This window comes from Tachyglossus aculeatus, chromosome 2 (assembly GCF_015852505.1).
Source record: "Tachyglossus aculeatus isolate mTacAcu1 chromosome 2, mTacAcu1.pri, whole genome shotgun sequence".
Classification (NCBI taxonomy): domain Eukaryota; kingdom Metazoa; phylum Chordata; class Mammalia; order Monotremata; family Tachyglossidae; genus Tachyglossus; species Tachyglossus aculeatus.
In genome coordinates, this window is record NC_052067.1 from 170828464 (window position 1) to 170842954 (window position 14491).

The following is a 14491-nucleotide window of genomic DNA, read 5'->3' on the forward strand; positions in this document are numbered from 1 at the left end:
ATAAACGCCGTTATTATTATTATTATTATTATTCTCGGGGGCTCACGGTCCTCATCCCCATTTGACAGATGACGTAACTGAGGCCCAGAGAACTGCTTTGCACATAGTAAGCGCTCAATAAACGCCATTATTATTATTCTTCTCTGGGCCTCAGTTACGTCACCTGTCAAATGGGGATGAAGACCGTGAGACAACAACCTGATCACCTTGTAACCTCCCCAGTGCTTTGCACATAGTAAGCGCTTAATACATGCTATAATTATTATTATAATTATTATTATTATTCTCCCCTGACCCCCTCCTCCCTCCTCCGCGGCCTCCAACCTCCTCCCTGGGCCTCCATCTCTCCCGTCCCGCCTCCGGCCCAGAATTCCCTCCCTCCTCAAATCCCACCGCCAATTCCTCAATAAAGCCTTCCTGAAGGCCCACCTCCTCCAGGAGGCCTTCCCTGACTGCGCCCCCCTTTTCCTCGTCTCCCGCTCCCTTTCTTCCTCCCCCCAGTCCCTGCGTCGCTTACATCCGTCTCCGCCATTTATTAAGCTGACGGCTAGACGGTCAGCTCCCTGCGGGCAGGGAGTGTGTCTGTTTTTAGCGTTCAGTTGGGCTCTCCCAAGCGCTCAGTACACAGCCAGCGCTCGATAAATACGTCGGATCGACTGACCGAGCCCGTCCGCGCTCGACGTATACGACGGGCTGAGCTGGCTGTGGGCACGTCTAACCGACTCTGCTGTACTGGACTCTCCCGACCGCTTAGTGCGGTCACTACGTTCTGCTTGTTCTGTGTCGTGGGTTCGAATCCCGGCTCCGCCACTTGTCAGCTGGGGGACTTTGGGCAAGTCGCTTCACTTCTCTGGGCCTCAGTGACCTCATCTGGAAAATGGGGATTAAGAGATTGTGAGCCCCACGTGGGACAACCTGATCGCCTTGTATCCCCCCCAGCGCTCAGAACAGTGCTTGGCGCATAGTAAGCGCTTAACAAATACCATCATTATTATTATTGTCTTGTCTCCCCCTCCTAATAATAATAATGAGGATGGCATTTGTAAAGTGCTTACGATGTGCACAGCACTGTTCTAAGGGTGGCTCAGTGGAAAGAGCCCGGGCTTTGGAGTCAGAGGTCATGGGTTCGAATCCCGACTCTGCCAATTGTCAGCTGTGTGACTCTGGGCAAGTCACTTCACTTCTCTGTCCCTCAGTTCCCTCATCTGTCAAATGGGGATGAAGACTGTGAGCCCCCCGTGGGACAACCTGATCACCTTGTAACCACCCCAGCGCTTAGAACAGTGCTTTGCACATAGTAAGCGCTTAATAAATGCCATAATTATTATTATTATTATTATTACAAGGTGATCAGGTTGACAGGAGACAGAGCCGGGATTAGAACCCATGACCTCTGACTTCAAAGTCCGGGCTCTTTCCAAGGAACCACTCTGCTTCTAAACCGTAAGCCCATTGTTGGGTAGGGTTGTCACTTTGTACTTCCCAAGCGCTTAGTCCAGCGCTCTGCACACAGTAAGCGCTCAATAAATACGATTAAATGAATGAATTCTAGAATGTGAGCCCATTGTTGGGTAGGGACCGCATCTGCTGCCGCTCTGTACTTCCCAAGCGCTTACTCCAGTGCTCTGCACACAGTAAGCGCTCAATAAATACAATTAAATGAATGCATTCTAGATTGTGAGTCCGTTCTAGACTGTGAGCCCCGTTGTTGGGTAGGGACCGTCTCTATCTGCTGCCGCTTTGTACTTCCCAAGCGCTTAGTCCAGCGCTCTGCACACAGTAAGCGCTCAATAAATAGGATTAAATGAATGAATTCTAGACTGTGAGCCCGTCGTTGGGTAGGGACCGTCCCTATCTGTTGTCGACCTGGACTTCCCAAGTGCTTAGTCCGGCGCTCTGCACCCAGTAAGCGCTCAATAAATACGATTAAATGAATGAATTCTAGCCCGTCGTTGGGAAGGGCCCGTCCCTACCTGTCGCCGACCTGGACTTCCCAAGCGCTTAGTCCAGCTGCACACAGTAAGCGCTCAATAAATACGATTAAATGAATTCTAGCCCGTGAGCCCGTCGTTGGATAGGGACTGTCCCTACCTGTCACCAACTTGGACTTCCCAAGCGCTTAGTCCAGTGCTCTGCACACAGCGAGCGCTCAATAAATACGATTAAATGAATGAATTCTAGATTGTGAGTCCGTTCTAGACTGTGAACCCGTCGTTGAATAGGGACCGTCCTTATCTGTCGCCGACTTGGACTTCCCAAGTGCTTAGTCCAGCGCTCTGCACACAGCGAGCGCTCAATAAATACGATTAAATGAATGAATTCTAGACTGTGAGCCCACTGTTGGGTAGGGACCATCCCTACCTGTCGCCGACTTGGACTTCCCAAGCACTTAGTCCAGTGCTCTGCACACAGTGAGCGCTCAATAAATATGATTAAATGAATGAATTCTAACCCGTAAGCCTGTCATTGGGTAGGGACCGTCTATCTGTCGCCAACTTGGACTTCCCAAGCGCTTAGTCCAGTGCTCTGCACACAGTAAGCGCTCAATAAATACGATTAAATGAACGAATTCTAGATTGTGAGTCCGTTCTAGACTGTGAGCCCGTCGTTGGGTAGGGACCATCTCTATCTGTCGCCGCTTTGTACTTCCCAAGCGCTTAGTCCACCGCTCTGCATACAGTAAGTGCTCAATAAATATGATTAAATGAATGAATTCTAGATTTTGAGTCTGTTCTAGACTGTGAGCCTGTCGTTGGGTAGGGACCGTCCCTATCTGTCGCTGACTTGGACTTCCCAAGCGCTTAGTCCAGCGCTCTGCACACAGTAAGCGCTCAATAAATACGATTGAATGAATGAATTCTAGCCCGTGAGCCCGTCGTTGGGTAGGAACCGTCCCCGTTGCCGACTTGTACTTCCCAAGCACTTAGTCCAGCGCTCTGCACACAGTGAGCGCTCAATAAATACGATTAAATGAATGAATTCTAGCCCGCGAGCCCGTCACTGGGTAGGGACCGTCTCTATCTGTCGCCGACCTGGACTTCCCAAGCACTTAGTCCAGCGCTCTGCACACAGTAAGCACTCAATAAATATGATTAAATGAATGAATTCTAGCCCGCGAGCCCGTCGTTGGGTAGGGCCCGTCCCTACCTGTCTCCGACTTGGACTTCCCAAGCGCTTAGTCCAGCTGCACGCAGTAAGCGCTCAATAAATACGATTAAATGAATGAATTCTAGCCCGTCGTTGGGAAGGGCCCGTCCCTACCTGTCGCCGACTTGGACTTCCCAAGCGCTTAGTCCAGTGCTCTGCACACAGCGAGCGCTCAATAAATACGATTAAATGAATGAATTCTAGATTGTGAGTCCGTTCTAGACTGTGAACCCGTCGTTGAATAGGGACCGTCCTTATCTGTCGCCGACTTGGACTTCCCAAGTGCTTAGTCCAGCGCTCTGCACACAGCGAGCGCTCAATAAATACGATTAAATGAATGAATTCTAGCCCGCGAGCCCGTCATTGGGTAGGCACCATCTCTATCTGTCGCCGACTTGGACTTCCCAAGCATTTAGTCCAGCGCTCTGCACATAGTAAGCGCTCAATAAATAGGATTAAATTAATGAATTCTAGCCCGCGAGCCCGTCGTTGGGTAGGAACCGTCCCTATCTGTTGCCGACTTGGACTTCCCAAGCATTTAGTCCAGCGCTCTGCACACAGTAAGCGCTCAATAAATAGGATTAAATTAATGAATTCTAGCCCGCGAGCCCGTCGTTGGGTAGGAACCGTCCCTATCTGTTGCCGACTTGGACTTCCCAAGCATTTAGTCCAGCGCTCTGCACACAGTAAGCGCTCAATAAATAGGATTAAATTAATGAATTCTAGCCCGCGAGCCCGTCGTTGGGTAGGAACCGTCCCTATCTGTTGCCAACTTGGACTTCCCAAGCGCTTAGTCCAGCGCTCTGCACACAGTAAGCGCTCAATAAATAGGATTAAATTAATGAATTCTAGCCCGCGAGCCCGTCGTTGGGTAGGAACCGTCCCTATCTGTTGCCGACTTGTACTTCCCAAGCGCTTAGTCCAGCGCTCTGCACACAGTAAGTGCTCAATAAATACGATTAAATGAATGAATTCTAGATTGTGAGTCCGTTCTAGACTGTGAGCCCGTCGTCGAATAGGGACCGTCCCTATCTGTCGCCAACTTGGACTTTCCAAGCGCTTAGTCCAGCGCTCTGCACACAGTAAGCGCTCAATAAATATGATTAAATGAATGAATTCTAGCCCGTGAGCCCGTCGTTGGGTAGGGCCCGTCCCTACCTGTCGCCGACTTGGACTTCCCAAGCGCTTAGTCCAGCTGCACCCAGTAAGCGCTCAATAAATACGATTAAATGAATGAATTCTAGCCTGTCGGTGGGAAGGGCCCGTCCCTACCTGTCGCCGACCTGGACTTCCCAAGCGCTTAGTCCAGCTGCACACAGTAAGCGCTCAATAAATACGATTAAATGAATGAATTCTAGCCCGTGAGCCCGTCGTTGGGTAGGGCCCGTCCCTACCTGTCGCCGACTCGGACTTCCCAAGCGCTTAGTCCAGCTGCACCCAGTAAGCGCTCAATAAATACGACTGAATGAATGAATTCTAGCCCGTCGGTGGGAAGGGCCCGTCCCTACCTGTCGCCGACTGGGACTTCCCAAGCGCTTAGTCCAGCTGCACGCAGTAAGCGCTCAATAAATACGACTGAATGAATGAATTCTAGCCCGTCGGTGGGAAGGGCCCGTCCCTACCTGTCGCCGACTCGGACTTCCCAAGCGCTTAGTCCAGCTGCACCCAGTAAGCGCTCAATAAATACGACTGAATGAATGAATTCTAGCCCGTCGCTGGGAAGGGCCCGCCCCTACCTGTCGCCGACTCGGACTTCCCAAGCGCTTAGTCCAGCTGCACCCAGTAAGCGCTCAATAAATACGACTGAATGAATGAATTCTAGCCCGTCGGTGGGAAGGGCCCGTCCCTACCTGTCGCCGACTGGGACTTCCCAAGCGCTTAGTCCAGCTGCACGCAGTAAGCGCTCAATAAATACGACTGAATGAATGAATTCTAGCCCGTCGGTGGGAAGGGCCCGTCCCTACCTGTCGCCGACCTGGACTTCCCAAGCGCTTAGTCCAGCTGCACACAGTAAGCGCTCAATAAATACGACTGAATGAATGAATTCTAGCCCGTTGTTGGGAAGGGCCCGTCCCTACCTGTCGCCGACTTGGACTTCCCAAGCGCTTAGTCCAGCTGCACGCAGTAAGCGCTCAATAAATACGACTGAATGAATGAATTCTAGCCCGTCGTTGGGAAGGGCCCGTCCCTACCTGTCGCCGACTGGGACTTCCCAAGCGCTTAGTCCAGCTGCACCCAGTAAGCGCTCAATAAATACGACTGAATGAATGAATTCTAGCCCGTCGTTGGGAAGGGCCCGCCCCTACCTGTCGCCGACTTGGACTTCCCAAGCGCTTAGTCCAGCTGCACCCGGTAAGCGCTCAATAAATACGACTGAATGAATGAATTCTACCCCGTCGTTGGGAAGGGCCCGCCCCTACCTGTCGCCGACTCGGACTTCCCAAGCGCTTGGTCCAGCTGCACGCGGTAAGCGCTCAATAAATACGACTGAATGAATGAATTCTAGCCCGTTGTTGGGAAGGGACCGTCGCCGACCTGGACTTCCCAAGCGCTCAGTGTGCACGGGACTAAATCCCCGAATAAATACCGGGAGAAACCACTCGTTCCCATAGGGCTGTATTTCCCGACCGCTCCCGGCGCCCGGGAGTCCGGCCCGCGGCCGCCGGCGGATTTCGCCGGCCGCCGCTCACAGGAGCCCCTCCATCTCCTTCATGAAGGCCTCGTAGACGTCGTCCTTGGTCTGCAGGGGCAGGGGGGCCGGGGCCCCGGCCTTGGCCGGGGGTCCGCCGGCGGGGTCCTCGGCCTTGCGGGGCGGGGCGGGGGCGGCCCCCTTGTGCTCCCGGCGGACCCGCAGGGCCGTGGGCACGAAGCGGGTCACCTCGGCCTTGGGGTTGGTGATCTGCGGCTTGGCGCTGATGGTGGCCGTGGCCTTCTTCTCGATGGTGGCGGGGGCGGCCGGCCCCCCGGCCCCCGCGGCCTCGTCCGCCTTGGGCCGCTGGATGAGGCTGGGCGGGGCGCTGAGGACCCCCGGGTTGGGCAGCGGGGCCGGCGGGGAAGAGGCCCGGCGGGGCGGGCCCCAGCGGCGGGCCCGGCGGCGGGCGCAGCAGGCCGGGCCGCGGCGGCGGGAGACCTGCGGCGGAGGGCGGAGGGGGGACCGACGGGGCACGGTGAGGACCGGAGGCGGACCCCCCACCCTCCTCCTCGCCCCCCCGTGCCCATCGCCCGCTTACCTGGAGGGGCCGGGGGCGGCAGGCGGGGCGGCGGACCCCGCGGGGGGCGGGCCCGGGGGGAGGCCCGGGGGCGGGCCGGGCGGGGGGCCCGGGGGGACGGCCCGGCGGCGGGCCCGGCGGCAGCAACCGAGGCAGGGGGCCCCGCAGGCCCGGCAGCCCCGGGGGCCTCAGGAACGGGGGGGGCACCTGCGGGAGGACAGGACAACCACATCACCTTGTATCCCCCCCACAGCAACCGGCGCTTCGAACAGTGCTTGGCACATAGGAAGCGCTTAGCGACTGCCATCATTGTCATCATCACCATCATTATTACTATTATAAGCGAGGCCCAAGGAAGAGACTGGGCTTCGAGTTGTCCAGGGCAACCTGATCACCTTGTAGCCACCCCAGTGCTTGGCACATAGTAAGCGCTTAACAACTACCATCACTGTCATCATCATCATCATTATTATTCTTATTGTAAGCGAGGCCCAAGGAAGAGACTCGGCTTTGAGTCGCCCAGGGCAACCTGATCGCCTGGTAACCACTCCGGTGCTTGGCACATAGTAAGCACTTAACGACTACCATCATTGTCATCATCATCATTATTATTATGATTATAAGCGAGGCCCAAGGAAGGGACTCTGCTTCCAGTCGCCCAGGGCAACCTGATCACCTTGTAGCCACCCCAGTGCTTGGCACATAGTAAGCGCTTAACGACGACCATCATTGTCATCATCATCATCATCACTATTATTATTATTATTATAAGCAAGGCCCAAGGAAGAGACTCGGCTTTGAGTCGCCCGGGGCAACCTGCTCACCTTGTAGCCACTCCAGGGTTTCAAACAGTGCTTGGCACATAGTTAGCGCTTAACGACTACCATCATTGTCATCATCATTATTACTATCATTATAATTGAGGCCAAAGGAAGGGACTCGGCTTCGAGTCACCCAGGGCAACCTGATCACCTTGTAACCATTCTGGCGTTTCAAATAGTGCTTGGCACATTGTAAGCGCTTAACGACTACCATCATTGTCATCATAATTATTACTATTATTATAAGCAAGCCCCAAGGAAGGGACTCGGCTTCAAGTCACCCAGGGCAACCTGATCACCTTGTAGCCACCCCAGGGCTTGGCACATAGTAAGCACTTAACGACTACCATCATTGTCATCATCATCATTATTATTATTATTGTAAGCGAGGCCCAAGGAAGGGACTTGGCTTCGAGTTGCCCAGGGCAACCTGATCGCCTGGTAACCACTCCAGTGCTTGGCACATAGTAAGCGCTTAACGACACCATCATTGTCATCATCATCATCATTTTTTTTTTTTTTTTTTTTTTTTTTTTTAATGGCGTTTGTTAAGCGCTTACTAACTGTGCCTCAGTTCCCTCATCTGGAAAATGGGGATTAAGACTGTGAGCCCAACATGGGACAGCCTCATCTCCTTGTGTTCCCCCCCCGGCGCTTAGAACTGAGCCCACTGTTGGGTAGGGACTGTCTCTATATGTTGCCAATTTGTACTTCCCAAGCGCTTAGTACAGTGCTCTGCACATAGTAAGCGCTCAATAAATACGATTGATGATGATGATGATGATGCATAGTAAGCGCTTAACAAATACCGACATTTTTATATGCCAACATATGGCAAGGTGATCAGGCTGTCCCCCACGGGGCACACGGCCTCCATCCCCATTTTCCAGATGAGGTCACTGAGGCCAGTGCTTTGCACATAGTAAGTGCTTAATAAATGCCAGCATTATTATTATTATTATGATTATTGTAACGGCGTGCCGGTCACCTGGCGGGGGTCCGGGCGGGAGTCCGGCGGGGGGGCCCGGGGGGGCCGCAGCGGCGGGGGGCCGAGGGGCGGGGGGCCGGGCCCGGGGGCGGCGTGCATCTGGGCGGGCGGGCCGGGCTGGGGCGGGGGCGGCGGGCCGGCCCCGCCGTCGGCCGGGCCGTCCTCCTTGCGCAGCGCCGGGTCCTCGGGGCCCGACTCCTCCGACCCCTCCGCGTCCTCCTCCTCCTCGTCGTCGTCGTCGTCGTCGTCGTCCTCCTCTTCCTCCTCCGAGAAGCCCTCCGCCTCCCGGCCTTCCTCCGGGATCTCCTGGCCTGAGGGAAAGGAAGAAACAGGGAAAAACCCGTCACTCTCGGCTTCGAGGCCATCCATCCCCTCGCCCCCTCGTCCCTCACCTCCCTTCTTTCCTTCTCCGGCGCATCCCGCACCCTCCGCTCCTCGGCCGCCGCTCACCTCCTCCCTGGGCCTCCTTCTCGCCCGTCCCGCCATCGAACCCGTGGCCCGCGACCTTCCCTTGGCCCGGAATTCCCTCCCTCCGCACATCCGCCAAGCTCGCTCTCTTCCTCCCTTCACATCCCTACTGAGAGCTCACCTCCTCCAGGAAGCCTTCCCACACTCAGCCCCCTTTTTCCTCTCCTCCACCCCATCTCCCCGCCCTACCTCCTTCCCCTCCCCACAGCACCTGTATATATATATATATATATATATATATATATACACACATACATATATATAAATGTATAAACGTATAAATGTATATCAACATCAATCGTATTTATTGAGCGCTTACTATGTGCAGAGCACTGTATATATACATATATGTGCGTGTATATATATATGCGTGTGTGTATATATATGTGTATATATGTGTGTGTGTATATATATATATATATATATATATATATGTTTGTACATATCTATTACCCCACTTATTTATCATCATCAATCGTATTTATTGAGCGCTGTGTGCAGAGCACTGTACTAAGCACTTGGGAAGTACAAGTTGGCAACATATAGCGACAGTCCCTACCCAATAGTGGGCTCACAGTCTAATCTTATCTAATTTTATCTATTACCCTACTTATTTATTTTATCTATTACCCTACTTATTTATTTTATTTGGACATATTTATTCTACTCATTTCATTTTGTTAATATGTTCTGTTTCGTCGTCCGTCTCCCCCTTCTAGACCGTGAGCCCGCTGTTGGGTCGGGACCGTCTCTAGATGTTGCCGACTGGGACTTCCCAAGCGCTTAGTCCAGTGCTCTGCGCACAGTAAGCGCTCACTAAATACAATTGAATGAATGAATGAATGACTGACTGGGTTGGGACCATCTCTATATGTTGCCGACTTGGACTTCCCAAGCGCTTAGTCCAGTGCTCTGCGCACAGGAAGTGCTCAATAAATATGACTGAATGAATGAATGAATGAATGGGTAGGGACCATCTCTATTTGTTGCCGACTTGTACTTCCCAAGCGCTTAGTCCAGTGCTCTGCACACAGAAAGCACTCAATAAATACGATTGAATGAATGAATCTCTTTGTACGTATATATGTTTGTACGTATTTATTACTCTATTTTCTTTGGACATATTTATTCTATTTATTTTATTTTGTTAATATATTCTGTTTTGTCATCCGTCTCCCCCTTCTAGACCGTGAGCCCGCTGTCGGGGACGGACCGTCTCTAGATGTTGCCGACTTGTCCTTCCCAAGCACTTCGTCCAGTGCTCTGCGCACAGAAAGCGCTCAATAAATACAATAAATGAATGAATATGTTTGTACATATATGTTTGTATGTATTTATTACTCTATTTTATTTATACATATTTATTCTATTTATTTTCTTTTGTTAATATATTCTGTTTTGTCATCTGTCTCCCCCTTCTAGACCATGAGCCCGCTGTTGGGTCAGGACCGTCTCTAGATGTTGCCGATTTGTCCTTCCCAAGTGGTTAGTCCGGTGCTCTGCACACAGAAAGCGCTCAATAAATACGATTGAATGAATATGTTTGTACATATATATGTTTGTACGTATTTGTTACTGTACTTAATTTGTACATATTTATTCTATTTATTTTCTTTCGTTAATATGTTTTGTTTTGTCGTCCGTCTCCCCCTTCTAGACCGTGAGCCCGCTGTTGGGGAGGGACCGTCTCTAGATGTCACCCACTTGTCCTTCCCAAGCGCTTAGTACGGTGCTCTGCGCACAACAGGCGCTCAATAAATACGACTGAATGAATGAATGGGTCAGGACCGTCTCTATATGCTGCCGACTTGGACTTCCCAAGCGCTTAGTCCGGTGCTCCGCACACAGAAAGCGCTCAATAAATACAACTGAATGAATGAATATGTTCGTACGTATATATGCTTGTACGTATTTATTACTCTATTTTATTTGGACATATTTATTCTATTTTCTTTCGTTAATACGTTCCGTTTTGTCGTCCGTCTCCCCCTTCTAGTCTGTGAGCCCGCTGTTGGGTAGGGACCGTCTCCTGATGTCGCCCACTTGTACTTCCCAAGCGCTTAGGCTGGTGCTCCGCGCACAGTAAGCGCTCAATAAATACGATTGAATGAATGAATGAATGATTGATTGATTGATTGATTGATTGATTGAATGAATGAATGAAAGGAAGGAGGGCGTTGGGTGACGTCTCCCTCACCCGCCATGCGCAGCATCATGGCCTGCAAGGGCGTCAGTTCCTTCATGTTCTTCTTCTTCTTCTTCTTCCGCGGCTTCCCGGGGATGTCGGCAAACCGCACGCTCAGCCCTGGACGGACGGACGGACACACGGAAGGACGGACGCACGGAAGAACGGACACACGGAAGGAAAAAAAGACGGACAAAGGAAGAGTGAGACTGAGCCCCCTTTTTCCTCTCCCCCTCCCCATCCCCCCCGCCCCACCTCCTTCCCCTTCCCCTCAACAAATACTGTCATTATTATTATTATTATCATTATTATTATTAGGATTGAATGAAGGAATGAGCAACCTAAGGAGGTGGGACCGCCCGCCGCCGACTAAGGAGGTGCACACAGTAAGTGCTCAACAAATGCCGTTCTTATGATTATGATCATTATTATGATTATTAGGATTGAATGAATGAGCAGACTAAGGAGGTGCACCCAGTAAGTGCTCAACAAATGCCGTTATGATTATGATCATTATTATTATTATTAGGATTGAATGAATGAGCAGACTAAGGAGGTGCACACAGTAAGTGCTCAACAAATGCCGTTATTATGATTATGATCATTATTATTATTATTAGGATTGAATGAATGAGCAGACTAAGGAGGTGCACACAGTAAGCGCTCAACAAATACCATCATTATGATTATTATCATTATTATTAGGATTGAATGTATGAATGAGCAGGCTAAGGAGGTGGGACCGCCCCCGCCCGCCGCCGACTAAGGAGGTGCACACAGTAAGTGCTCAACAAATACCGTCATTATGATTATTATTATTATTAGGATTGAATGAATGAGCAGACTAAGGAGGTGCACACAGTAAGTGCTCAACAAATACCATCATTATGATTATGATTATGATTAGGATTGAATGAATGAGCAGACTAAGGAAGTGCACACAGTAAGCGCTCAACAAATACCATCATTATGATTATTATTATCATTATTAGGAGTGAATGTATGAATGAGCAGACTAAGGAGGTGGGACCGCCCACGCCCGCCGCCGACTAAGGAGGTGCACACAGTAAGTGCTCAACAAATGCCGTCATTATGATTATTATTATTAGGATTGAATGAATGAGCAGACTGAGGAGGTGCACACAGTAAGCGCTCAACAAATACCGTCATTATGATTATTATCATTATTATTAGGATTGAATGTATGAATGAGCAGGCTAAGGAGGTGGGACCGCCCCCGCCCGCCTCTGACTAAGGAGGTGCACACAGTGAGTGCTCAACAAACGCCTTCATTATGATTATGATCATTATTATTATTATTATTATTAGGACTGACTGAATGAATGAGCAGACTAAGGTGGTGCACACAGTAAGTGCTCAACAAATACCGTCATTATGATTATTATCATTATTATTAGGATTGAATGTATGAATGAGCAGGCTAAGGAGGCGGGTCCGCCCCCGCCCGCCGCCGACTAAGGAGATGCACACAGTGAGTGCTCAACAAATACCATCATTATGATTATTATTAGGATTGAATGAATGAGCAGACTAAGGAGGTGCACACAGTAAGTGCTCAACAAATACCGTCATTATGATTGTTATTATTCGGATTGAATGAATGAGCAGACAAAGGAGGTGCGCACAGTAAGCGCTCAACAAATACCGTCATTATGATTGTTATGATGATGATTATGATGATGATGATTAGGATTGAATGAAGGAATGAGCAGACTAAGGAGGTGCACACAGTAAGTGCTCAACAAATACCATCATTATGATTATGATGATTGTTATTATTATTAGGATTGAATGAATGAGCAGACTAAGGAGGTGCACACAGTGAGTGCTCAACAAATACCGTCATTATGATTATGATTATTATTGTTATTATTAGGATTGAATGAATAAGCAGACTAAGGAGGTGCACACAGTAAGTGCTCAACAAATACCGTCATTATGATTGTTATTATTCGGATTGAATGAATGAGCAGACAAAGGAGGTGCGCACAGTAAGCGCTCAACAAATACCGTCATTATGGTTGTTATGATGATGATTATGATGATGATGATTAGGATTGAATGAAGGAATGAGCAGACTAAGGAGGTGCACACAGTAAGTGCTCAACAAATACCATCATTATGATTATGATGATTGCTATTATTATTAGGATTGAATGAATGAGCAGACTAAGGAGGTGCACACAGTGAGTGCTCAACAAATACCGTCATTATGATTATGATTATTATTGTTATTATTAGGATTGAATGAATAAGCAGACTAAGGAGGTGCACACAGTAAGTGCTCAACAAATACCGTCATTATGATTGTTATTATCATGATTATGACAGTAAGCGCTTAACAAATACCATTATGATTGTTATTATTAGGATTGAATGAATGAGCAGACTAAGGAGGTGCACACACTAAGTGCTCAACAAATACCGTCATTATGATGATGATGATGATTATTATTGTTATTATTAGGATTGAATGAATGAGCAGACTAAGGAGGTGCACACCGTAAGTGCTCAACAAATACCGTCATTATGATGATGATGATGATTATTATGATTGTTATTATTAGGATTGAATGAATGAGCAGACTAAGGAGGTGCACACAGTAAGTGCTCAACAAATACCGTCATCATGATGATGATGATGATTATTATGATTGTTATTATTAGGATTGAATGAATGAGCAGACTAAGGAGGTGCACACAGTAAGTGCTCAACAAACGCCATCATTCTGATTGTTATTATTAGGATTGAATGAATGAGCAGACTAAGGAGGTGCACAAAGTAAGTGCTCAACAAATACCGTCATTATGATTGTTATGATGATGATTATGATGATGATGATTAGGATTGAATGAAGGAATGAGCAGACTAAGGAGGTGCACACAGTAAGTGCTCAACAAATACCGTCATTATAATTATGATTATTATTAGGATTGAATGAATGAGCAGATTAAGGAGGTGCACACAGTAAATGCTCAACAAATACCGTCATTATGATTATAATTATTATTTTTATTGTTAGGATTGAATGAATGAGCAGACAAAGGAGGTGCACACAGTAAGTGCTCAACAAATGCCGTCATTATGATTGTTATTATTAGGATTGAATGAATGAGCAAAGGGGTGCACACAGTAAGCGCTCAACAAATACCGTCATTATGATTATTATGATGATGATTATGATGATTATTAGGATTGCATGAAGGAATGAGCAGACTAAGGAGGTGCACACAGTAAGTGCTCAACAAATACCATCATTATGATTGTTATTATTAGGATTGAATGAATGAGCAGACAAAGGAGGTGTGCACAGTAAGCGCTCAACAAATACCGTCATTATGATTGTTATGATGATGATTATGATGATGATGATTAGGATTGAATGAAGGAATGAGCAGACTAAGGAGGTGCACACAGTAAGTGCTCAACAAATACCATCATTATGATTATGATGATTATTATTATTATTAGGACTGAATGAATGAGCAGACTAAGGAGGTGCGCACAGTAAGTGCTCAACAAATACTGTCATTATGATTATGATTATTATTGTTATTATTAGGATTGAATGAATGAGCAGACTAAGGAGGTGCACACAGTAAGCACTCAACAAATACCGTCATTATGATTGTTATTATTAGGATTGAATGA

General features: G+C 48.7%; 1 protein-coding gene across 1 annotated transcript in view; it reads right to left on the bottom strand.

Annotated features, from left to right (window-relative positions):
- Window positions 1-5746: 5746 nt before the first annotated feature.
- WBP11 (WW domain binding protein 11) overlaps window positions 5747-14491 on the bottom strand; it is a 43253-nt gene continuing 34508 nt past the window's right edge. The window contains 8 exon segments of the mRNA XM_038770028.1: window positions 5747-6199; window positions 6201-6277; window positions 6378-6423; window positions 6425-6472; window positions 6474-6559; window positions 8163-8216; window positions 8219-8476; window positions 10831-10938. Coding sequence (XP_038625956.1) covers window positions 5834-6199; window positions 6201-6277; window positions 6378-6423; window positions 6425-6472; window positions 6474-6559; window positions 8163-8216; window positions 8219-8476; window positions 10831-10938 — 1043 coding nt within the window. The 3' untranslated portion in view covers window positions 5747-5833.